Below are 23,563 nucleotides of genomic sequence, written 5' to 3'. Positions count from 1 at the left end.
AAGCCTTTTTGTCGGCTCGGACCGACGAAAAGGCTTGGCAAACCTGCAAATGTGGCTCCTACCGGTAATAATCAACGCCGCCGCTGAGTGGGTAGCTTGGACCGTCCCATTCAGGCACCAGGATGTGGGGAAGCTCTTTTCTATTGGCACGGGGCAGCCGGTTAGGGCTGCAAAACAGGAAGATGCCTGCAGAGAGGGCGGCACAGGCCTAGATGCCTTCCGTGCTTCGTTCGAATCAGTCTGTAAAGACAGGGGCATCTCCTGTCCTACGCCAGACGCGCTCAGTCAGCTGGGCAAAAAAGGTGTGTGAGACAGGCCTGTCTACGTTGTTGAAATGCCCATTTAACCGCTGTTTAGATTTCCAGATTCTTGCGTTTAGACTTCTGAACACACTCCAAATCCTCCCTATTACCTCTCTTCTACGTTCGAATACAGGCCGTGGTACCCTTCAAATCGATCTGTTGAAACGCATACCCGCCCTCATCTCCGACGACTTGTACAACTTCGACTCGGACCAATTTGAACCACTTTTCAATGCAGTCCTCGCCAATAAGCCCGACGATGAGATCTGGCACCAAGTTTACTGTGCCGTTACCGAAGCCTCCCCGCCTCCCCGACCGATAGCATCTGACCTTCTTCAAACTCCGCGGTCTATCAATACGAGCAGCTTCGCAAACTCCTCCGAATATCGCAAACATGTGGACATGGTCCTCAAGGATGAGCTCGGCGCCATGTATGTCGACCTTCCTGACTTCCATGATATCTTTATCGGTCGGGTGGCGGGTCTAAAGACAGCATCACAGGCCGTCTTCAACAAGTGCACGAAAGGCAGCGAACCACTCTTCGGTAATGGTTGGCGCGGGTGGCCGACAGATGCGAACCAGGACCGTGTCCTGGACTGGTTTGCAGAACTGAGCGAGAAACTGGCAATGTTTGCAGAAGAGTACGATCCGAATCGGACACCGACACCGCGACGAAGGCTGCTGGTACAACCCAACAAACGGATCCTCGGCTCGATAGCGGAACGCAAATTGGACGTCGGCTTCGTGGATGACTCAACGGCTGGAAAGGATACTCCATGGCGCTGGTCGCATGTCCTCGTACCGGGCGAGCTGAAGAGCAATCCTTCTGCCGATATAGCGTCCAAGGCATGGCTCGATCTCGGGAGGTACGCGAGGGAAGTGTTCGTTCAAGACACGCAGGACAGTCGACGCTTCGTCTTGGGATTTGCCATTTGTGGATCATTTATGAGGATATGGGAGTTTGATCGGCTCGGGGCAATCGCATCGGAACAGTTCAATATCAACACGGAGGGCTTAAAGTTCGTATCAACGGTCCTCGCGTTTCTCTGGATGAGCGAGGAGGAGCTTGGGTTCGACCCATCGATTATAAAGGAGAATGACAAGCGGTTCGTCCAGATCAAGAGTAATGACTCAACAGAGCGTCTTATCATTGATAAAGTCATGCTACGCGCACCTTGTATATCCGGCCGGGCAACGACCTGCTGGAAAGCCAATCCCGAGGGAGACCCGCAGACGCCGCTAGTCATCAAGGATTCCTGGCAGTACCCTGAGCGCGACGAGGAAGGGGAGCTGCTGCGAGACGCGACCGATAAAGGGGTAGTGAACGTAGTCCGATACTATCACCACGAGACGGTCCAGGTGCGCGGAACCGATGACGATGTCCGAAGCAACGTTCGAGGAGGAATATATGTTAATAAGGCGAAGAACTACAGGCCGGAAGACTCGACGCCGCCGACCAAGACAGTTACGGCCAGTGCCTCGCGGAAAGGTCACAGTACTAGCATAGCTGGCAAGAAACGGTCATCTAGCCAAACCGACGCCGCTTTACCCTCCAGCAAGCGATCCTGTACGGTATCTCCGACCAGTGATGCGCTGCCGAATCGGGTACATCGGCGAGTCATTCTTCGCGATTATGGACAACCCATCTATAAAGCAAGCTCCCGAGCGGCCCTACTGGCTGCGTTGAAAGGCTGCATTGACGGACACGAGTCCCTATGGAGAAAGGCCGGCCTCCTTCACAGAGACATCTCCATCAACAACCTCATGATCAATGAGGACCCCAGCAACCCTTCCTGGCGTTCGTTCTTAATCGACCTAGACCTTGCTGTTAGAAAGGAACGAGAAAGTGCCTCCGGAGCAAAGGGCATGACCGGCACCAGGGCGTTCATGGCAATTGGGGTCCTTCTGGGCGAACAACATTCCTTCATGCATGATCTCGAGTCGTTCTTTTGGGTCCTGTTCTGGATCTGCGTTCACTACGACGGGCCAAACGACAGCGACGGTATGGTTGTTCAAGAGTTTGAGCAGTGGAATTATATCCGCCCGGTAATGTTGGCAGACTTGAAGAAGGGGCAAGTGGCTGATGAAGGAGATTTCATCAAATCCGCACAAGAAAACTTCACGCCATACTACCAGCCATTGATACCTTGGGTCAACAAACTACGAAGAGAAGTATTTCCGAACGGTGGGAGGTGGAAACAAGAGAACGAGGGATTGTATGATCGGATGAGGGGGATTCTTGTGGAAGCCCGAGAGGATCCAGAGGTATTACGGAGAGATAGCTTCGCGAATTAGTGTAATTAGTAGAGAGAATTATATAGTGATTTGCGTGTACGGTTTCCAACTCCTCCCTATTTGCCCAGTTCAACCAAAATGCCGATTGGAGTGGCATACAAACAGCCAAGTCATTCAAGAAATGGTGTCCGGTTTTGACGTCTAATGCCCACAGGCGAAGTATTTAATACTTAAATACATATAGAATATACGTTTTACTCTCTCTGTTTCCATCCAAAAAACGTATCTTACACATTAGGAACGGCGCTATATTCAATCTATATAATTTAAAGGAGGTTTATTTATCGACTCTATCCTCCGGGACGAAATATTTTGTCGGCATAAGAAGGGATCCTTGGATATTCGCAACTTTTACATCCCGTTCCCATTCTCAGAATAGCGACCTAACAGCTAGCCACCAGTTTGACGAGAGTCGGTACATTCGTGAGTTATCTGTTCATAACCTCCGCACTAAATCTCAGGTACATATGCATATCCTCAGTCAATGCCCTCTATCCCGACGACCTCTTTGTAGCCTTCTACTGAGGCCGCGTAGAGCGCCGTGCCGTAGTCTCCACCTTGTACATTAACATCTATTTTCTCCTTGGCCAAGATATCTTCGACGACCTGCCTTAGACCCAGATAGTTCGCTAGAGCCAAATCAGTCCAATTTTGCCAACTGATCTCCCTCGGTTCTTGCTGTTGGAGATAAATCTGCTGGTGCTGCTGTTGCTGATTGATTTATTTAAGAAAGAGCATACTTACGTTTACCTGCACGACGACCGTCCTAAAACCACGCCATATACAACGATCTCAACGGAGTAATTGGCTATAGGCAAAATTGAAAAGCCTGCATAGGGATTTTTGATAGGACAACTATTGTCATCGGACTTGGAGGCATCCACAAAATAAACCATGCGCCAAATATTTTTTGCGTCACCTTCGGACTCCAGATTGGTGTCACCTTCGGGTTCTAGATCGGTGTCATTTTCGGAGCCCAGATGACGCCATTCCGTAATATAACCATTAGCGTTGGTGAAGCCGAAGTAGGATGTATACGGCGATCTAAGTAGGTCAAGAGTAACATATAATCCCTCTAGAGGGCGTTGATAAGAGTCTCGAGCTTGGCAAATAATTGACATGCTGGAAGATAATGTCGGGTTGTTGATAAAGTGAACAAAAGATATTAGGGGAGGAAGTAAGAAAGTGATAGCAGAAAATGAAAAGCAGTATAGAGATATATATATTCGGTCTTAGATATCTCTCTTCTCATTTTGTATCATTGTGAATCCCTAATTTTTGCCACTTATGGGTCTTACCTTAAGAGGCGATCTAGGCCTAATGTATAAAAATACGTAAAAGAAAAAAAGACTTAATTTTTCTTTTAGCCCTATTCGTTGTCTTTCAATTTTGTCGAAGTACTCACGCTAACGTTTCTAATTTTAGCATAAGTGTAACCTAGTATACTAAACGGGACAAGAAGTTAAATTTAAGGGGCGAGTGACAGTTATTAGTCATAAAAGTGGTAGTACTAATCAATCATTACGATATAGAGCATATGCAGTCTTTTTAGGATCCAGAAACATGAGAAAATATAGCAAAATTAAGATTCTATGTCTTTATTACTACACCCAGCGTATTAGGTATTTTACTTGCAAATATAACACGCTTATATACTTACAACTTCTGTTAAGCTATCAAACTATATCCGGAGCTCTTTAAATTTTTTGTTCAAGAGGAAACTGGACCTTTTTTTTAGGCTTCCTTGCCGCAATAAGATTGTTATGTTTCTTAATCCTTTCGGCAACATCATAAGAAGGAACACGAGGAGGATTAGAATACTAACAATAATTAATAATGTAACCTTTAGAATGAGAAATACAACATAATATATAGGATTTAGTATACACGGTTTCAATTTGATAATTTCCAAAGGTTGTTCTTCAACCTGTAATTGATTATATGTTAAATTAAACATATTGTGGCGTCTTACTATTTCGTATTTGTACGTATATTTATATAGCGGTTGGGCTTTTTTATAATAACTTCCAATAGTCGGAGGGCGCATTTTGTTGATTTCTACCGCGTTTAACAACTTGCAATGAAGGAAACTAGAGATATATATTACTAGACGTCAAAGAAAAAAGTGGAAGTTTTACTAGAGGATGAAATCTAAAATAAGACCATTCTACCAGTAGACTTATTCTACCAGTAGACCTAAATTTATACCATTCTACTAGTAGAAGAAATCAAAATTAAGACCATTCTACCAGTAGACTGACTAGTAGACGAGATCTTAATTTAGAACATTCTACTAGTAGACGAAATCTAAATTAAGACCATTCTACTAGTAGACTTATTCTACCAGTAGACTTACTAGTAGACGAAATCTAAATTTAGACCATTCTACCAGTAGACTTACTAGTAGACGAAATCTAAATTAAGACCATTCTACTAGTAGACTTATTCTACCAGTAGACTTACTAGTAGACGAAATCTAAATTAAGACCATTCTACTAGTAGACTTATTCTACCAGTAGACTTACTAGTAGACGAGATCTAAATTTATACCATTCTACTAGTAGACGAAATCTTAAGACCATTCTACTAGTAGACTTATTCTACCAGTAGACTTACTAGTAGACGAAATCTAAATTTAGACCATTCTACCAGTAGACTTATTCTACCAGTAGACTTACTAGTAGACAAAAAATCTTAATATTGAAGAGGAGGTAGACAAACAGAAGCTCGATTGAAAAAGTAATCAAAGCGCTAACCGCTAGAGATATCACCATTCTCACGTTTTTAAGTATTTTTGCCTGACTAGTATTATAATAGTAATTTACCTTTGGTACTGAAATAGTGCGAACTATGTATGGCTATTACATCATTTATTTTAGTAATTATCTACTCTCGAAGCCCTGAGGACAATTTGTAACTGTACCAGCCCTATACTGCTAAATTGCTTAAGTGGACTAGCCACAACGCTTATTGGGATCTATATATCCCATTATAGGTATTGGTCTACACAATGACAGTACTATGTATTATTTACCACTTCTGGTATATAAAAAGACTCTAGGTTATTTAAAAACGGAGCTTCTCAAAATCCATAATGAGATCTTTCTCAGGAAGAAGAAATCGAACCTTCTTGATGGGTTTACGACCTGCAATTGCTTTATTTTGGTCTTGAATAAGTGTATAAGTTTGGAGAGGATATAAACACTACTTATAATTAGTTTCTCGTTCCGCCCTTTGTAAAATACTAAATGTAAAATAGTAAATACCGTTCTTCTTCTATATTCAGTCACTGTTATTTCCACATATTGCGAGTTTCGTTGCTTTAAAATTGTTAACTGTTGAATTATAATATGATAGATTTTCAATGATCTTACTTTACGATCATTATAGATATATTTGCAAAGAGGTTGCGATTTTGAGAAAGTATTAGTATCATTGTATAGTGTGGGTGGCCGCATATCGATAGTAGATGTAAAGTATAGTATAATAGTAAATTGAAGATACTTATGGTAGATACGGTAGTAGATTGAAGGTACTTATGGTAGATACGATAGTAGATTGAAGGTAGTTATGGTAAATACGATAGTAGGTTCAAAATAATTGAAACAAATTTAGTTTTTGATATTACAAAGTTTAGGATTGAGGAAAATAGAAGCGGTTTTCGAGAATAAATTTTAGATATTGAAAAGCTAATTTTCCAAAAGGAAATTTTATTTTTTTGATATTAGATCTAGAAAAATATAAATAGTAGGCGAGGGAACATACATTAAATTGAATTTTGTCATCACATCCTAACGCAAACATAACGATGAAAACTAGGTCGAAGAAGAAGCAGACTAATCCTGGAGGCCTTCAAGAAAAAAAAACTGAAAATTCGCCAGTTTTGTCTCGAAAGGAAAGATGCCAAGCTATAACCCTGAACGGACAGCCTTGTTCAAGGAAGCATAGAAAGGGGGAAAACTTTAATGGCGAAATTGACATAGCTGATAACTATTGGTACTGTGTTCAACATCACGAGGTCGCCAATGGTTACAAGAATTCGGAACCGGAGGAAAATGAGGATAGCGATATTGAAATAGCTGGAGGCGATGATCCACCAAACCAACAAGAGGAACAACAATATAAAGAGGGAGAAAAGATTGAAGAGGAGGTAGACCAACAGAAACGGGATCAAGAAAAAGAAAAAGAAAACGAAAAGCAAAAAGCAATTGTTACGAACGAAGCGGAATCTGAGGAAGATTTACTAATGATAGACGCTCAAGATAACATGGCCAGAGCCGCAACAAAACCTAACGAAACCTATGAGGAGCCGCCAAACAAACCGCTAAAGGTATACAAAGCAACAGTATGGACAGGATTCGCAAAGATAAATAACCAAGGCGCTGAAGAATATAAACGCAAAGAAAAGGAGGATGGTTTATATATATATGTAAAGCACCCTGAGACTAAGAGATTAACATGGGCTCGAATTATAACACGGCCACCGTCAAGTCATCTGGTTGTTATTACTATACAGACCGAAGAAAAGAATCTCCAAGCATATGCGGTTCCTCTTAATCACTGCGGCCTAACTAGGGACGAAGTTGGCGATACTGAAACAGTCCAAATAAACGTCCTAAAACCAATTGAAAAGGACAAAGCAGAAATTTGTTTTATAGCACAGGATATGACACAACATTTGCAAACACAACATAACCGAAAACAATCCTTACGCACTCCGAGCCAATGGATTTTTTTTATAAATAATGAAAACGGTAATCACATACTAACAACAAAGAGTGTATGGTATCAATACAAAGGTAAACACAATGGGGAGGATGATATTAAAAATTATTATAATAAGTCCAGTATTACGCGACCGACAAAACCATCACAAACTCCAGCGGTAACAAATACAAATTCCGACTGTATGACGAGGAGCTCTACCGCAGATATCGAGTTTAAGAACGGCGTCGAAAGTAGATTGAGCACGCTGGAAAAAGAAGTAGAACAACTTAAAAAAAATGTACATAGAAGCCGTAACGCTAGTTCCGGCTCTGAAGAGGAGCTTTAGAGGATATATCGAGTTTAAGAACGGCGTCGAAACTAGATTAACTAACCTAGGAAAGAAGTAGAACAACTTAAAAAAGATGTATATAGAAACCCTAACGCTAGTTCCAGCTGAGTCGGAAACAGACGCTCAAGATAACGAGCAGCTAAAGACTATTAATAAGAAAGACGATAATTGGAAGGCGAAGAGTAACTGGAGCGCCGTAACAAAACCCAATCGAGGAAGCAGTAAAAGAACTACAGAACAATATTCCTCTTTAAACCGACCTATAACTCTGAGACTGGAGAGATTTGCTTGATCAACACCGATTACTAGATTGCTTCATTGGGATTTATTTCAGGGTATTACATTTTTTAGGCTAGAGGAGAAAGTAATGAAAAACAGTTACTCGGGAAGATCTGTACGCTAAGACCTAGGCCAGGCTGTTGGAAATGGGGCACGGGTGGAATAAAGACGTATAAGAAGAGGTAATGGAAGTTGAGTTTTTAATATCCTAACGATTATATAAGTCTTTGAATTGGAGAAATAATATATAGTACTTAAAGATTATTTTTCAATGCCTTGTCCATTTAGTGAATATTGGAATACTGTTATTATGAACAGACCGGTCTCGAATTCCTCAAGTTCCTCGAACTCTCGTTAGAACAACATTTGCTCCTCCATCCCCTCCGCGCACGGGCCACAACGACCTCATGAGGTCGTTGTAGCCCGTAACTACTTACGGCTTCCTATCACATCTGCACAATTACTTCTCCGGCTTAACGATCTTGCTTGGATTGACAACCGACTACACTCATACCCCATTAGCGAATGCAAACTCGGTAGTCGAAAACCACGCAGAATATTTGCGTGGAGATTCGACGGCGACATAGTTGAAGATGACCTTCAAAGAGTCGTTTTATTGGTCGAACGGGTTATTACCGGTTGTAGCCATGAACAACCAACACTCTCATGGGAACGGGAAGAGTCTCTACATATAGAAGCGAAACCTCTGCTTCTATCATTTTGGGCACGATGTGGTGGGAGAGATAAGGCTATTTGTGCTCATGGTGGCCGTTTGGGTGCTTGTAGTCAGTAGCAATGCTATGGTCCACCTATAGCTACGTATCCACTCTCCTCATCGTCCGCTCAGGGCTGTACAGTTTCTGGGTGTCGTTCCGTGAAGAGTGGCAATCGCAAAAGATCTTGCACTGGCATTGACCGTACGCCGACGGTACCAGAAGTGCAGCTTACGACCGCTTCGGGGGGCACGCAGGATGTTACGGCGATAAACATGAGCGGCGCTACGGAAACACTACACAAGACAAGACCTGGGGCAGATGGAATGTTTGACTTACGTCCTCCATGGCCTTTTCTAAGTTCTCGTTGTTGAAGGACTTCAGTATCATCTTCCTCCTACAACCAAAAGTCTTGGCGCCAAGTGTTAGTCTTAACGCTTGGTTGCCCGCAGAATTCTTAACACCACCCAAATCGCCGTTTTTACGGTCGATATCTCAACAACCGCAGCGACGAAATGTCTACGCCTTCGCCCTCTGGGGCCCCCAAACCACCGCCGCCGGCTATAATACCGGTTACTCCTTTGCCGGACATCTTTTGCGTCCCGCCCCCGCCCTCCACGACGGCGCAGTCGGCCAAGAGAGCCCGGACTGCGGACGAGGAAGTCCGTCCCGCCCACGCAACCACCACCTCCCCTGCTGCTTCCGGCCCCATTAAGTCCTTGGCTGAGACCCTCATCTCTGAAGCTCTCGCCAAAACGGAGGTCTACCACTCCTTCGCCGCCTTCCTCGACACCGAACTCCCCCGTCTCTCCGCCGTCTCGCCCGCTCACGCACGTGAAGCTGACAGCCTCGCACGGACCATCACCGCCGCCCTGCAGAAAAGCTCTGCATCCCCAACCCTGTCTACCCCAGACACCACCGCCCCAACAGGTAAAGGACCCGTTACATTCGCAGAAATAGCGTCTTATGTCTTTTCCTTTGTTATACAGGTCTCGCCATGCACTGGCGGCTCGCTCATTGGGCGATTAGACTGGAAGTGTTGGGCCGCGTTTACGCTATGGGCAACACGTGATTTACACTGGCAATAGGCCTCGGGTTGCCCTCGGATTAATGGTTTTGGTGGACAGTTAGGGCACTGCTCATAATTTGTACGCTAGACTCACCGATGTGGCACGTCTCATGCCCTACGGGAGGCGGAAGTAGACGTTAAAAATAACAACAACAACAACAACAACAACAACAAAGGACTTCAGTATGAAGAATCGAGTATCTGCAGTAGGAAAGGTTAACATAGTGGCTCACAAAAAGACGACTCATTTCTTAAAACCGGAGTGGGTATGAGGATTGTGATCGGGCGGAACTTGTGCTGAAGGGAATGGGTGAGATTCCATAACGGATGGGACTCTCTCTCCTTAGGTTCACAATCATGATCCAATGTTACAACGATCCTGAGCCAGAACGATCCTCAGTTAGAACAATCTTCAATTAGAACGATCCAGCTTCTCGGCCTCCTCCCACCGGCCTTGGCACCAAAACATAACTGGGATAGGGAGGAGCTGGAAGCCGTGCGCGCAGATCACTTATGTAATTCTCTCTACTAATTACACTAATTTGCGAAGCTATCTCTGCGTTATATCTTTGGATCATTTTGGGCTTCCCCAAGAATCCCTCTCATCCGATCATACAATTCCTCGTTTTCTTTTTTCCACCTCCCACCGTTCGAAAATACTTCTTTCCGTAGTTTGTTGACCCAAGGTATCAACGGCCGGTAGTATGGCGTGAAGTTTTCTTCTGCGAATTCGATAAAGTCTCCTTCATCATCAACTGTCGCCTTCTATGTTTTGGAGATTGTTGATGAGCTCTTCAGTGGGTTTTTGCAACTCGGAAGCTGTAAGTCAAACCCTTCACCTTGGAAATATAGTGAAATACGGTGCGCTTTAAAATAAGGTGCGTAAATTCTGCCGGGCCTGACCGCCAGTGCCATAATTATCATGCCCAGTATCACAAAACCTAGCTGATCAACGCAGAGGAATCAAACACATTAGGCCTATCACGAATTATATCAATGTAAAATGGGAGAACTGCTACAAGATCAATGACTACGTCCATCGGAAGGACCCGATGAATTGTGAACAATGTAGATTAGCCATACACGGGAAGGACGACAACAATGGCGATATCGTACTTCGATACTCACAATACCAAAAGGAGGACACTCAGATCGAACCCCCCCTATCCTTGACGAACAATCAGGCAGCAGCGCTCACTACCCCACCGCCACGTAGGTAATCTCAGCTATTCTATCTATTTTCCTCCTTTGATCTACTTCATAAATCCAAGAACAAGTGAGCACAATAAGCTGATACATTCAACTTCTCACCAGAGTACCTCAAAAACAACAACTACGATGGAACTATCGCCGCAGCCGTGACAGCTCCTATTCCTGTCCAGACCCAGCGCGACAACAGCATCGGCAACAGTCTCGCCTCAGTCCCCAGCACCATCACCAACATTGGCACCCTCAACATCGTAAACCCTGTCCATACAGCACTCACCCCCTCTCTCCCTCCCAACACTTGCAACCCTCCTCTCCTGTTGCCCAACCCCTCGCATGGATCCCACCCACTGCAATTTCAGCGACAAAAGCAACAACCACGCAAAATCCTACCAAATCCAGCGGACATTAGTGTTAGTCACGTGCCACAGTGAAAGCAGACTACCCATATCGACCAAGCGGTTTAACCTAAAGTAATCAATCCGTCGAGAGGTGCGGAAATGTAGCGGATAGTGATTGTGGGGAGCTATGTTTCTAGATATGGCGGTCAGAACCCTAACCCTAGAGCTGGCTCAGCCAGCTCTAGGGTTAGGGTTACTCAACCGCTTGGTCGATGTGGGTAACATCTGGGAAACGGCATCTATTTACATACATCACCTTCCTCACAAATTATTATTATCGAATGCAATTTATATATTTATACAAATGTTACTCGCTCTAGAGACCATATCTATACCCAAAGTATTATATTTTTTTATTCTATTCAAAAAAAACCCTAGTGGAAACTAGTAGACTGTTATACACCAATGCGTTCTTAAATTTTGGCAACACATGATTTACATTGGCAATAGGCCTCGGGTTGCCCTCGGGTTAATGGTCTCGGTGGACAGTTAGGGCACTGCTCATAATTTTGTACGCTAGACTCACCGATGTGGCACGTCTCATGCCCTACGGGAGGCGGAAGTAGACGTTAAATATAACAACAACAACAACAACAAAAGCGTTCTTAAATTTTACAACAACGATAATTTTTTTCAAAAGGGAATTTGAGAGCCTATCAACGATTATACGAGAGTTGGCATCGTGGGTACTTTTGAATACTGATATACACCGACAACGCCCTCGAGTGGTTATAACTACAACGAGAGTCAAATCGACAAAGGAATTAGAATGGCAATTAACAGTCGAAATCTTAACAAATTTCAACCCTTTAAAGGAGTATTGGACCTGCTGGTGGACCAACTGCTGCTGCTGGTACCGATTTCATAATTAGCCGGCGTATTTATGTATGTGCTCGCCCAGTATCCTTCGTCCCATTCTGTCCCTCGGGGATCCTAGACCTACCTCTCATGGCAGTAATCTTACCGAACTCTATGTTCCTCGGCCCTTACAAGACCTACCTACGTACGCCACCTTCATCAGGCCTGGGCTCAGCTTGTTCTGTCGACGCAAAGTGCCTCATAAGCACATCAAAAATATCAATCGCGCCGGTACGGCCGGCCCATTGAAGCGGTGTCAGTTCCCAGTCCTCGTACACCTGCATATGACGATCCTCGGCACACCTGGTCAACTGGGGAATAACCTCAGCCATCCGATGCCCCCAGGCACCTAACAGAAACGATGTGAAGATAGGAGAGCAGTATCGAAGCACACTTGCTTCTGCGTCGACGGGCGTGCCTCTTTCAATCAATTCCTCCGCGAACGCTCCTACCCCGGTCCTCTCTTCTTCAGTGGCGTCAACGTCTCGGACGGTAGCGAGAGCATGCAACGGAGTCCATCCTTCGTCCGTCACCACCTGGGCGCTGGCACCACGCTCGAGCAAGAGACGGGCTACCGCGAGCCGCGCAGCTGTCTGTCCTTTGTTGTAGCTTTTGGCGGGAGTCAGCACACAGAGCAAGGGCGTCCACTTGTTGGCATTCGCTTGGTCGGCATCTAGACCTTGGTCGAGCAGATACTCAACAGTCTCTCCGTTTCCGGCGGCGGCAGCGTAGTGTAACAGTGACTCCCCGAACTGGTTGAGCAGGCGTACGGCGCTGGAGACATTCACGCAGTATTCCAGGCATAAGCGAAGCACGTTAGGTGTCCCGGTGTCCGCAAGCAGGTGAAGAGGCGTGACATTTTCGTTGTCAGGGGCGTCGGGCAATGCGCCATATTGGAGAAGGGTCTGGAGGGCCTCTAGGTAGTCCCGATTCTGTCTGCTTCGGGGGCTAGAATTGAAGTTTGCGGCAACTCTATGTAGCACCGTTTGGCCATGGCCGTCCTTTTCGTTGGGATCTGCACCCCTTCCGAGTAACAACTTCAAAAGCTCGATCTGGGTGAAGGATTCGTGGATGGGCAAGGCTTTCCGATCTTTGAACGCCCGGTTGATGTCTGCGCCGGCATTGAGGAGTCGACGCACAACGCAGATCTGGTCGTCCTGGTTGAGAGGTTCTCCGTTACGACTCTGCACGGGTATCCCATTTGCGTAGTCGCGGCCGTTGATGGCGATTGCGGACTCTAGGGCATATTGGATGTCGTCACTTTGATAGTGGAACTTGGCTAGCAATAAGGCAACCACGTCGTCGTGCCACATGGCAGCCGCTTCAAAAAGGCTTGTTTGTCTCTCAAGACTGGACCAGCCGTCGTAGAGGTTGAGGAAGTCGGCGACCAGATCTGCGTGTCCGTTATAGGCAGCAACAACGAGACAGCTCGGCATGGCTTCAGACGGTTGTCTCCGGCTAGGGTAGTGGAATCGGCCTTGGGGACCAACCACATTCCACAGGAGGCGAGCAATGTCGCGCTGGCCATACTCAGCGGCAACTTGGAGAGGGGAGTAGCCTGGATCACAAGCTTGACGAAGAGTCGGATCAACACCGGCGTCAAGCATCATCCGCACGGCGGCTTCTTGTCCACGGCAGACAGCCCGGCAAAAGACGTCGGCCATGGCGCCCTGCAGATCGGGCATGCCCATGTCGGCATTGGCATCAGACTCGGTCTCGTTCCTCCAGATTCGCAACATGGCTTCAATTGACTCCAAGTCGCCGTGTTTTGAGTAGTGGCGGGATGCGTCAAAAAAGGAAACCATGATGGCCGGCGGCAATGATTTAACTTTGTTGAAGTGATGTACGGGAATTGGATGGGTGGGTGAGAACCTTAAGAGGTAAGGGGGACGAGGAGTGGCTTACACGGCACTTATATACCTGAAGCCGGATATCCGGGCCGTAGCTAACAGAAACCCTGCCGAACTTGCAAGGAGTTAGATAGCTCCTACTGAAGGCGGGGTCCTGTCACGGCGGTGGCAGACCACTGCACTAACCAGCCCGTGTCCCCGCAAAAGGGTACAAGTAACCGAAGCTGGCAATTCGGTCGCTCAAGTGGTCTTATATAGTTGCGACGGATGACCAGGCCGTCACATATGCCTGTGTCGGATGTTTGTTTTTTCGGGCGTTTGGCGGGGTTTTATCGTTGGCCCGTACTAACGTTTTGAAATTTCTATACAGGACTTGGATTAACTCCCCGCTTGGAAACGTCTGAAATCTTCAACGGTCATTTTACCATTAATTGACGGCAACTTCTACCCCCCCTTTCGCTGTACGGATGCGACACCACCCGCCTGTACTTATCACCTGTAACTACATAAGATACAGCCCCACTTTCAACTACCCTCTTCGGCTCTTCCTCTTTCCACCCGCTGCCCGATTTTCGTCCATGCTTCCTTCCAGTTCTCAGGCACTCCTTCCACTTCTCATCTTACATCGGCATTCGACATGCGCTACGTTGTTGCGCTTGGGAAGGTGCATTGTGCTCTTTGGATTTGGGTTTTTTTTTGACCTGCCCTACTTTCTTGGGTTCTCCCTCCCCTCAACCCTTTCGATCCAGACTCCTTGACCACGAAAAGAACCCTGCTTGTAGCTCGCATCCTCCTTGATGTCCTTGCTTGATATCACTTCCCGTCAAAACTCGGGGTTGACCCCATGGGGACCTTACATGACGTTTCCCTTGCCGGCCGGTTGCCGACCCTCCCACCACTTGAACGTGGTGCCATCAGGCCCAGACAACAAGAAGCCCAAGACAAGCGCGCATACATACACACGCACCGTGGCCTGTATAGTCACACGTAACCCATATGGCACGTCGTTTCAATTGAGCTGGTGAATTTCTACTCGTCTACGACAACCACTGCTCCCAATCCCATGAAAAACCAGGCCATCAGACAACGGGGCCAAGGTGAGTAAAGATACAGAGAGGAGACAGCTGTCGTACCACCGACTAACGACCAACGCAGACATAGTAATCCAACCAGAGGGTTTGACAATTGCTTCCCACGGCCGGATTCCAGCTGTAAAAGTTGGCCAGCGAGATGCTATACCGCGTTGCGATGGTGCCGCACTGATCTCCCGAGGCGACTGTTGACACGTTCCCACCCCCTGGTCAGCAACAACGGCCAATCGACATGATCACGGACACAAAAAGAGACAGACTCACCCTTGTGGAACTTCTTGCAGCCACTGACCATTCCTGGCTGGGTCGGAGTCGGCGTTGCAACTCCTCCCGCGGTAGTTGTCGAAGTCGTCTTCTTGGTGGTTGTCGTCGTTGTCGTTGACTTGGGCGGCACGAACCCAATCGTCCGCACACACACATACGTGTCGAGCCATAGCGACTGGCAGCTGGTCCCCACGGCTGGGTTCCAGCTATAAAAGTTGGCCAGCGTGATGCCGTACGTCGACGCGATGGTGCCACATTGGTCTCCAGACTTGACAAGGTGGAAGCGGTCGCAGTTGCCCACCATGCCAGCCTGCGTCGGCGTCGGGGTCGTAATGCCGTTCCCACTGCTCGTTGTAGTGGTCGCCTTCGTTGTTGTCGTCGTCAAGGTGGTGCTCGATCCGACGACACCAACACAGAGATATGTATTCGCCCAAAGCCCCGTGCATTGGGAGCCAATGGCGGGATTCCAGGCTACCAACTGCGCGAGCGAAACGCCGTAGGTGGACCCGATCGTGGTGCATCCCTGGTTTGGCTCAACAAAATGGAACTTGTTACAGTTACTCACCATGCCCTCCTGGATAGGCGTGGGCGTGGAGATGCCGTTGCCAGTTGTGGTAGAGGCTGTGGTGGATGTCGTGGTAGTGCCAATCAGCGTGGACGACGATGTAGACGGCGTTGGCGGGTCATCCTGACCAAAGTTGTTTTCGATGCAGTACGAGTTGCCCACAGTGAGCTTGCAGGCCGTTGCAACGGACGGGTTCTTCGGAGAGTCAGTCACGTCCTGCGACATGTGCAATCACAACCTTGAAGGGTCTGACTTTCCATTCAGCATCTCCAGCAGCATGAACTTACCCATCTTGCGAACTGCTCGCTCGTGATCCCGTAGGCGGAAGCAATACTGGCGCAGGAGTCGCTACTCCCTGCCACGTGCCACCACGTGCACGTCTTGATTGTATTGGGATCAGCTGTTGTGTCGGGCGGTACGGTGAACTGCGACCACACCCCGTGACTGAGGAAGATGGCAGCGAAGACGAGCTGTAACGACTTCATGATGAACCAAAAAGAATATCACAAAAACGGCTGATTTGCTGAACGCAACCAAAGTGGCATGAATGCTGGCGGGAGACATTTTATAAACGCAGTGTGGTCCCAAGAATTCTGCTAGATCTGGCACCTACTTTCCATTCAACTGGAATGCCTACCTCATTTCAGTTGGTTTTCGAGAGCCAAGCTGTCTGCTCCATTAACACGGGAAATTGGCACCAATACTCCCCATCCTACAGCGACCGTTACTTGTCTTCACTCACCAACGCGTGGGGCAGATAGGCATCATGAGGACAAAAGTCGGGAACTCTCATTTTGGGATGTCAGCATCTTTGCATATACGGCACCATCATATGTTTCCGAATGGAACGTGGCGCGGCTCACGTTCCTGCGTTCGGTAAGGGGTAACGTCAAAGAGCTGCAGCAATCCTACTACTCCCTCAAGGTAACATTGCGGACCTTACGGTCATCGCTACCATGGGCCGAGGCTTCTCACGCGGAGCCAAGGGCTTGCAGTCTGTAAGGAACCAGGCAGACAACTTGTTCCTCTTACGAAATGATTCTTTGAAGGACGCGGGAGATCAATGTTGCCACTGCAACTCTGTCTTAGATCATGGATGTCGAGTTTCTGGTCATGTGTCTGAACAGCAGCTTATACAGCCTCTTCACCGTCACACTTGCATTCGCGTCGTGGCTATTCTGGGCGACACGGTTACGCTGCTTGCGACATGGGAGCTCATGAGGACTATTTCACCAGTACGGGCAATGTGCAGCTCTAGGGACAGGCTGAAGCCGCCGGGTCCCGTAAATCAGGATCCTACAGCTCAGACAACTTTGCATTCTGTCTAACAACAATTATCTGGGGTCTTAGTGACCATACAGTCGTGGCCTTGAGTGATAAGCACGGGCTGAAGTGTTTCAAGGTCTAGCGCTAGCTGTTGAGGTCGAAGAAGCGCCCACTGTTGTGGAGGTAGAAGACGGCACTTTGTCAAATCCCTTAACAGGGTGTAGACAATACCATGACCCTACGCGCAACCGCTTGGAACAGTTCACCGGTTCTCGCAGCGATGGATTAGCCAGCAACCAAAGACTAATAGGCACAGCAGTCCCGACAATCAGCGAAGAGCAAGTGGAATCACTCTGTGCCTGCACCCAAGCTCCACACAGCGTCGTTGTTCCCTGTGCAATGGTTCCTCCCGTGGGCACAGGAACGGGGAAGTCAGCATACCCGTCGCCCGAGCCACCCGGACCGCCAATGTTGCCGTTACCGGTACCGTTGCCATTTCCGTTGCTGGGCTCCGTTCCCGGACTGGAGGGGAGTCCGCCCGGGGCGCTGATGCAGATCACGTTACCCCAGTAGCGAGGGCTGCTGGACGGGGACCAGATGTTGCTACACCGGTCGTCCAGTCCCGCGTTCCATGCCACGAGATCCTGCCACGAAGAGGCGGCGCTGCCTTCGGCCCGGATGGCGATCGTCACGCAGTCATCAGCCTCCTTAACCATGTATGTGGTCTCGCACCTGTCAGGCAGACAGAGTTCCAGGCCAACGTCAGGAGCACTGCAGTTCAAGAGCTCAGGATTAATATAGTAGAGGGTGGATGAGGACACAGCATTTGTCTGTGCAACGCTGTTGCATGTGTCGCCATTCTTCACTGTGTACTTGTTCCCCGAGACGCAGGTGTCCGATGTGGTTCCGTTTGGTTGGATTGCGGGAGGTAGAGGGCTCGTGCTGCCGCCTGTTCCTGCTCCGCAACGCTTGTTGATATACTCGAGCCTCTCAGCATGTAGCTCATCGTATGCCGAGTAGGGCGACGACTGCATGAGCCGGAGTTTCGCCCCCAGGCAGAAGGAACAAAGCTGTGCTTGCGGCATGTCCTCAATCTTCTCGACCTCTGGAAACGTCTCGATCTTGGCTGTTCATTTCACTGCGTGTTAGCGAAGCTCAGTTGCTGATTAGGGGAAAAAAAAAAAACGAGAACGGTGAAGGATTCTCATCTGGATAGGGTCACTCACCATTGCAGTAGCCTCCATCAGAGTCCTTGAGGCAAGTCTCGTTCCAGCCAGAGACAACAGGATCGATCATGGCGAGGACGGGGTATCCAGGAAACAGGTCTGGCGTTTGGGCACAGGCGCCTACAATTCTTCTCCGCGCCGTTTGGAGACCGGTCCAGCATGTCGTAGAACAGATGGTGTCTGTAAAGGTCTTGTTTCCCGGCGAACCGTGGTAAACCTTTTGGCCGAGATTCAGGACATACGCATCACAGTTGATGCTCTGGTACAGGACAGATTCGCATGTGGCAGCGAGACCTAGGCCAGCAAAAGCACCGGTGGGAGCGATCTGGAACTGACCGGCGACGAATGGTGCAAACGACGATAACAAAACAATGAGTGCCGCCATTGCGTGACGGCAAGAGTAGGAGAGCATTGCCGTTCGAGACACGATGGTTAAGAAGAAAGAGAACACGAAGAGAACGGCGGCAAAGAGTTGACAACAAACTCGGACCTCAGACGCCCCAAATGTCTTTGATTGCGTTTTCCACCTGCACCAAGCTGGATCCTAAACTCTCCCCCGAAAAAATTTCTCTTGGCACCCACTGTTAGTCGGTTGTTAAGTGGCGAAGCCAAGAACTACCCTTTTTTGGTGCTTCTGGGTGCCTTCGGGCTAATAATGGTCTAACCCTCCATTTCGACAACGACGGAGGGATTCTGGAGAGTTGACGTCCGCTCAGGCACGCACGTGGGGCATTGTGATTCCGACTTTCTGACTGCATGGAATGAGGTTGCAACAATGTGATGGAAACACATGATGTTGTTGGGATGGGGAAAATCGCAGCTTGCTACCGTTGATGGCAGAGTTGGACTCGCCTCTCCTCGCGATCACTACGCAGCCAAATTTTGGATAGGGGTTCGAGCGTGGTAGGATATCGATGTTCAATGCGTCTCATTAAGGAAGGTTCCTTTCATAACTAGCCTCCACCAGGTTACAGTTCCAATATTTCATCACTATATCCTGGTGTCGGACAGATGCGAGATCAGGTGTCCCGAGTCCGAGCCGCTTTTGCGTACCCCCTTGTCCAGATTATCCAGCTTGGCGAACTGAAAGGCCTGGATCTTGGCCTACAAGGTGATGAAACTCTTTTCACGCTACGTGAGAGTAGTCTACCTTCAGGAACATCCTACATATGGCTAGAGTCGGACAGTCCCGTCCTATACAAAAACATGTCAGCAGCCATCAGCCTGCACATACATTGTGCTCAAATTTTGAACTGGCAGTTGAATTTCTGTCGACTTGAGCAGTGCCATTATCATCATGGCCAAGCTCCTCCTTCTTTTGCTTTCTCTTCTATCTCAGTTGCAACTATCCCTTCAACAGGAATGCAGTGCTTCCAATTTGTGTCCGATAGGATGTTGCTCCAGTGCCGGGTTTTGCGGCTTTGGTCCTGACTTTTGTGGGTAAGTTCAAAGTTCAAGGTTCATATCCACCCATCACTCTTATCTCTCAGTCCATTATCTCTGCTTCTATATGTCTTTCTGACCAAGTCATTTCTAGAACCGGATGCCAGAGCGGATGTGATCGGAAATCAGACTGCAACCCGGGAACGTGGAACTCTACGAAATGGAGCAAGTCGGAGAAATGTCCTCTGAACGTCTGCTGCAGCAAGTACGGCTTCTGTGGAACCACCGAAGAGTTTTGTCAGGGCAACCCGGTGAAGGTAACCTATCCTCTTATCCTCCAGTCTTCATTTGAGCCACTCGCTAACAGTACTGGATTCAAAGCGACCATCATGCAGTGTCGACAGCGTGCCCGTCACGCGCGTCATTGGCTACTATGAGGCTTGGTCAACGACAAACCGTCCCTGCTACGCGATGTTGCCCGAACAGATCCCGTACGGCTATTACACCGATGTTATCTTTTCCTTCGCCACCATTGATCCCAACTCATTTGAGATCAAGGCTGGCGACTCAAAGACGGCCGAATATATGCAGCGTATTAGTGCCATCAAGCTCATTCAGCCTGACATCCGCATCTGGATAGCCGTAGGCGGCTGGGCCTTCAACGACCCCGGTCCCACGCAGACAACGTTCAGCGACATCGCTGCGTCTTCAGCCAACACCAAAAAGTTCATTGACTCTCTTGTCAAACTTATGAACAAGTACGGCTTTGATGGCATCGACATCGACTGGGAATACCCAGTTGCCGAGGATCGCAGTGGCAGAGGCGGCGACTACAAAAATTTTGTGACCTTTCAAAAGGCACTGTACGACAGGATGAAAGGTGGCGGCTTGAAAAAGCAGGTTTCGCTGACTCTTCCTGCCAGCTACTGGTATCTACAACACTTCGACATTGTCAACCTCGAGAAGTACGTGGACTGGTTCAACGTCATGACCTACGACATGCACGGGTCCTGGGACATTGACAACAAATGGACCGGTCCCTACGCGAATTCTCATTCAAACATGACGGAGATTCAACAAGCACTTGACCTTTTGTGGCGCAACAACATCAAGCCTGCCAAAGTCACGTTCGGGATGGCCTTTTACAGCCGTAGCTTTGCTCTAACCAGCCAAAGCTGTAATACACCCGGATGCCCAATCAGTTCCGGTGGTAATGCCGGCAAGTGCTCTGGCACGACCGGTGTGCTTCTTCATCCCGAGATCCAGGATGAAATCAGCGCTCGGAAGTTGACACCCACGCTCCACCGCGAAGCAGCTGTCAAGAGTGTATCGTGGGGCGACCAGTGGGTGACTTTTGATGACGCTGCCACATGGCGTCTCAAGGCCAATATCATCAGGGGTCAGTGTATACCAGGCGTTATGGTTTGGGCCATGAGCCAGGACGATAAAGAAGGCACCAATATCAAGGCCCTGACATCGGCTGTTGGACGCAAACAGATGGCAATGCCCAACTTTGTCATCAAACAGCCCGTCCGCGATCTTCCACAGCCCGTCAAGACATGCCGCTGGTCAGGGTGCTACGGTGGTTGTCCCGACGGTTTCAAGGCAGTGCAGCGTGATGGCCACAAGGAGGCCATGTTGAGTACAGAAAACTGTCTTGCCGACGGTGTGTCTGTGTTCTGTTGCCCCTCGGACCAGGACCTGCCCGTCTGTACATGGAGAGGACACAAGAATTCGGGAGCTTGCAAACCTGGTTGCAACAGTGGTGAGGTCTCCGTCGGTTCCCTCCGCGTTGGATGCAGTTCGCGGCACCAAAGCGCCTGTTGCACAAACGTAGCGTCTACGTCCTCGTATGGGATGTGCAAATGGGTGGGAGAGGCACCAACCTGCAATACGGGCTGTCCCAGTGACTTCCCGAACAAGATAGTATCGACCAATACCGCCGACGGCGGTGAACAGCCTTGTGTTTCTGGGAACAAGCACTACTGCTGCCAGAACCCTACGCCGGCTGATTTTACCAATTGCGAATGGGTTAAAAAGGCAGACCCGCCCAAGTTTCCCGGCAATGACTTCATCTGCGAAGACGTATGTGGCCCGGACCGAATCAAGGTGGCCACCGAAGTCACCAACCCCTATTCCGGGACAAACAGTGGCTGCTACGGCGGCGCTTGGGCGTATTGCTGTAAGCCGCCAGTGGCCTTGGTCCAGCGAGGCGATGATGATCCCTATGGCGGCGTGCAAAACAAGGAGTTCCAGACGCTACTGGAAGATTACATGCAAAACCCAACATGTCCAGCCACCGTTCTGTTTGTCGATCCTGGTGACATGTTCACCGGGGCTGCGAACCAGAAACGTTCTCTGGAGCTGGAGGCTGCGAAGCACTGCGTCCTCTATGGAAGAGCTTCCGACTGTAAGCTCGATCATTACCTAAGGCTCGCACAGTATGCTGCGCTGATGCTCACGGCGGCAGAGAGTGTGCTAAAACAATTCTCGGTTGTATGGAACGATATTTTTGCAGGCCACTACGACACAATTCTTGAGGCTGACAATCTACGGGCGTATTTCAACCAACACCGAGATATTTTGGACCCACATTCACTCATCAACTATGTTCTCCTTAACCCCTTGCGCGCTGGTCCAGGAATAAGGGCAAACCAGCGAACGGAGCAAGCATTCTGTCATTATGTCGGCACACGGAGAAAGCGCGACGTCCAGTTGCGGTCATCCAGCACGGGTGTCAAACTGTTCAGCCGGCTCGTCTGGTGGATGGAGGCGGGAAATAACGGGCAGCCCTTCATAGGCGTCATCCTCGAGGGCATCTTGGCCGGCCATCTAAGCCCACACTACGCCCGGTGGCAGTGGATTGACGGAACGCGGGCCGGTCCCCTGCTCGAGCTGGCGTACTGGATCGGACCGAACCCTGGCCAGCCGAGTGGGAATGAGTACGACCGATATCGAGACACACACACCCTCAACCATGGCGAGCCAGATAGATGGGTCGTGTTTCACTTCCACATCAACGCCGATTTCAACAATTACCCGTTCCTGAGAGAAGTCAACGGGCATACTTATATCGGTGTGCAAAACATCCGAGTCTTCCATGGCCACGAATCCACCAACGGCCCTACACCCGGTGGTGCGTGGCGAGTTCAAGGCAATGTCAATGTGGATAGGCGGGTTCGAAGAGACGGCTTCGTATGCCCAGAGGATGAGTTGTGGTACATTGGCACAGATGAAGGCCTTCCTTCTGGGAGCGATCGGCTCCAGCAAAACCTGCGGCAATGGGCTCAGAACCTGTTCAACGATGGCTATTTGTCGAGTGAGAGCATTGGACTCATCATGCGGGTAAGTATAGGTTGAACTGACCGATGATATCTGACTGGAGCCGTCCCTTGCCCTCTCCAAGAACCTCCCTCATGTTGCTTCTTACGCTCTCTGTTCAGTTGCTAACGCTCCTCTGTGATGACAGGATCTGGTATTCTATAACAACGGTGAAATCAACGTTGAGGATAGCTCGGACGCGTCTTTCATGGAGTATTGGGATCCAAACCCAAGATACCAACAATCCATGTACACCATCAACTGGGTTCGCAGATATGGCACCTTTATATTGTCACCGTCGGAACCACCGCCACAGTGAGAGTCTGGTTGAAAGGAAAGGAGAGGGAAAATGCAAACTATTGGAGACAGTTATAGAAGGAAGAGAAAAATGGCAGGGAAAAAAACTTCAAAAGAAATG

General features: G+C 48.5%; 7 protein-coding genes across 7 annotated transcripts; 4 read left to right on the top strand and 3 right to left on the bottom strand.

The window, feature by feature from the left end:
• Positions 1 to 212: 212 nt before the first annotated feature.
• On the top strand, positions 213 to 465 carry SMAC4_13739 (uncharacterized protein; the record flags this gene model as incomplete). Its single annotated transcript, XM_066091582.1, has 2 exons — positions 213 to 302; positions 436 to 465. The coding sequence occupies 2 exons, from the start codon at positions 213 to 215 to the stop codon at positions 463 to 465; spliced, it is 120 nt and encodes a 39-aa protein (XP_065947034.1).
• Positions 466 to 1,247: 782 nt separating this feature from the next.
• On the top strand, positions 1,248 to 2,597 carry SMAC4_13738 (uncharacterized protein; the record flags this gene model as incomplete). Its single annotated transcript, XM_066091581.1, has 1 exon — positions 1,248 to 2,597. One exon carries the CDS (start codon positions 1,248 to 1,250, stop codon positions 2,595 to 2,597), a length of 1,350 nt encoding a protein of 449 aa, XP_065947033.1.
• Positions 2,598 to 9,160: 6,563 nt separating this feature from the next.
• Positions 9,161 to 9,733, top strand: SMAC4_13737 (uncharacterized protein; the record flags this gene model as incomplete). The annotated part of the gene is made up of 1 exon (XM_066091580.1): positions 9,161 to 9,733. One exon carries the CDS (start codon positions 9,161 to 9,163, stop codon positions 9,731 to 9,733), a length of 573 nt encoding a protein of 190 aa, XP_065947032.1.
• A 2,187-nt stretch (positions 9,734 to 11,920) lies between these two features.
• On the bottom strand, positions 11,921 to 14,164 carry SMAC4_09124 (uncharacterized protein). The gene is made up of 2 exons (XM_066090895.1): positions 12,265 to 14,164; positions 11,921 to 12,171 (listed from the first exon to the last, which is right to left on the bottom strand). The coding sequence occupies exon 1, from the start codon at positions 13,982 to 13,984 to the stop codon at positions 12,317 to 12,319; it is 1,668 nt and encodes a 555-aa protein (XP_065947031.1). The 5' UTR covers positions 13,985 to 14,164; the 3' UTR covers positions 11,921 to 12,171; positions 12,265 to 12,316.
• A 909-nt stretch (positions 14,165 to 15,073) lies between these two features.
• On the bottom strand, positions 15,074 to 16,475 carry SMAC4_09123 (uncharacterized protein). The gene is made up of 3 exons (XM_003343946.3): positions 16,237 to 16,475; positions 15,385 to 16,165; positions 15,074 to 15,326 (listed from the first exon to the last, which is right to left on the bottom strand). Exons 1-3 carry the CDS (start codon positions 16,432 to 16,434, stop codon positions 15,169 to 15,171), a joined length of 1,137 nt encoding a protein of 378 aa, XP_003343994.3. The 5' UTR covers positions 16,435 to 16,475; the 3' UTR covers positions 15,074 to 15,168.
• A 531-nt stretch (positions 16,476 to 17,006) lies between these two features.
• SMAC4_09122 (uncharacterized protein) lies at positions 17,007 to 18,903 on the bottom strand. Its single transcript, XM_003343945.3, has 2 exons — positions 18,442 to 18,903; positions 17,007 to 18,341 (listed from the first exon to the last, which is right to left on the bottom strand). The coding sequence occupies exons 1-2, from the start codon at positions 18,851 to 18,853 to the stop codon at positions 17,347 to 17,349; spliced, it is 1,407 nt and encodes a 468-aa protein (XP_003343993.3). The 5' UTR covers positions 18,854 to 18,903; the 3' UTR covers positions 17,007 to 17,346.
• Positions 18,904 to 20,044: 1,141 nt separating this feature from the next.
• On the top strand, positions 20,045 to 23,562 carry SMAC4_09121 (uncharacterized protein). The gene is made up of 2 exons (XM_024655991.2): positions 20,045 to 23,169; positions 23,294 to 23,562. Exons 1-2 carry the CDS (start codon positions 20,296 to 20,298, stop codon positions 23,462 to 23,464), a joined length of 3,045 nt encoding a protein of 1,014 aa, XP_024511771.1. The 5' UTR covers positions 20,045 to 20,295; the 3' UTR covers positions 23,465 to 23,562.
• The last annotated feature ends 1 nt before the right edge of the window (position 23,563 follows it).

Source organism: Sordaria macrospora, chromosome 5 (genome assembly GCF_033870435.1).
Source record: "Sordaria macrospora chromosome 5, complete sequence".
Taxonomy (NCBI): Eukaryota; Fungi; Ascomycota; class Sordariomycetes; order Sordariales; family Sordariaceae; genus Sordaria; species Sordaria macrospora.
The sequence above is the reverse complement of the archived record's forward strand: the minus strand, read 5'-3'. Positions and strand labels throughout refer to the sequence as shown.

Excerpts from the sequence above, each read along its gene's own strand:
- SMAC4_09123 (XM_003343946.3), bottom strand. The coding sequence starts at position 16,434 with ATGAAGTCGTTACAGCTCGTCTTCGCTGCCATCTTCCTCAGTCACGGG. Across the intron at positions 16,166-16,236 it reads GCGAGCAGTTCGCAAGATGG|GACGTGACTGACTCTCCGAA; the intron begins GTAAGTTCATGC and ends CACATGTCGCAG. Across the intron at positions 15,327-15,384 it reads CTGCAAGAAGTTCCACAAGG|GGGGTGGGAACGTGTCAACA; the intron begins GTGAGTCTGTCT and ends GTTGCTGACCAG.
- SMAC4_09124 (XM_066090895.1), bottom strand. The coding sequence starts at position 13,984 with ATGGTTTCCTTTTTTGACGCATCCCGCCACTACTCAAAACACGGCGAC.
- SMAC4_09121 (XM_024655991.2), top strand. The coding sequence starts at position 20,296 with ATGTTGCCCGAACAGATCCCGTACGGCTATTACACCGATGTTATCTTT. Across the intron at positions 23,170-23,293 it reads GCATTGGACTCATCATGCGG|GATCTGGTATTCTATAACAA; the intron begins GTAAGTATAGGT and ends CTGTGATGACAG.
- SMAC4_09122 (XM_003343945.3), bottom strand. The coding sequence starts at position 18,853 with ATGCTCTCCTACTCTTGCCGTCACGCAATGGCGGCACTCATTGTTTTG. Across the intron at positions 18,342-18,441 it reads TGATGGAGGCTACTGCAATG|CCAAGATCGAGACGTTTCCA; the intron begins GTGAGTGACCCT and ends TGAAATGAACAG.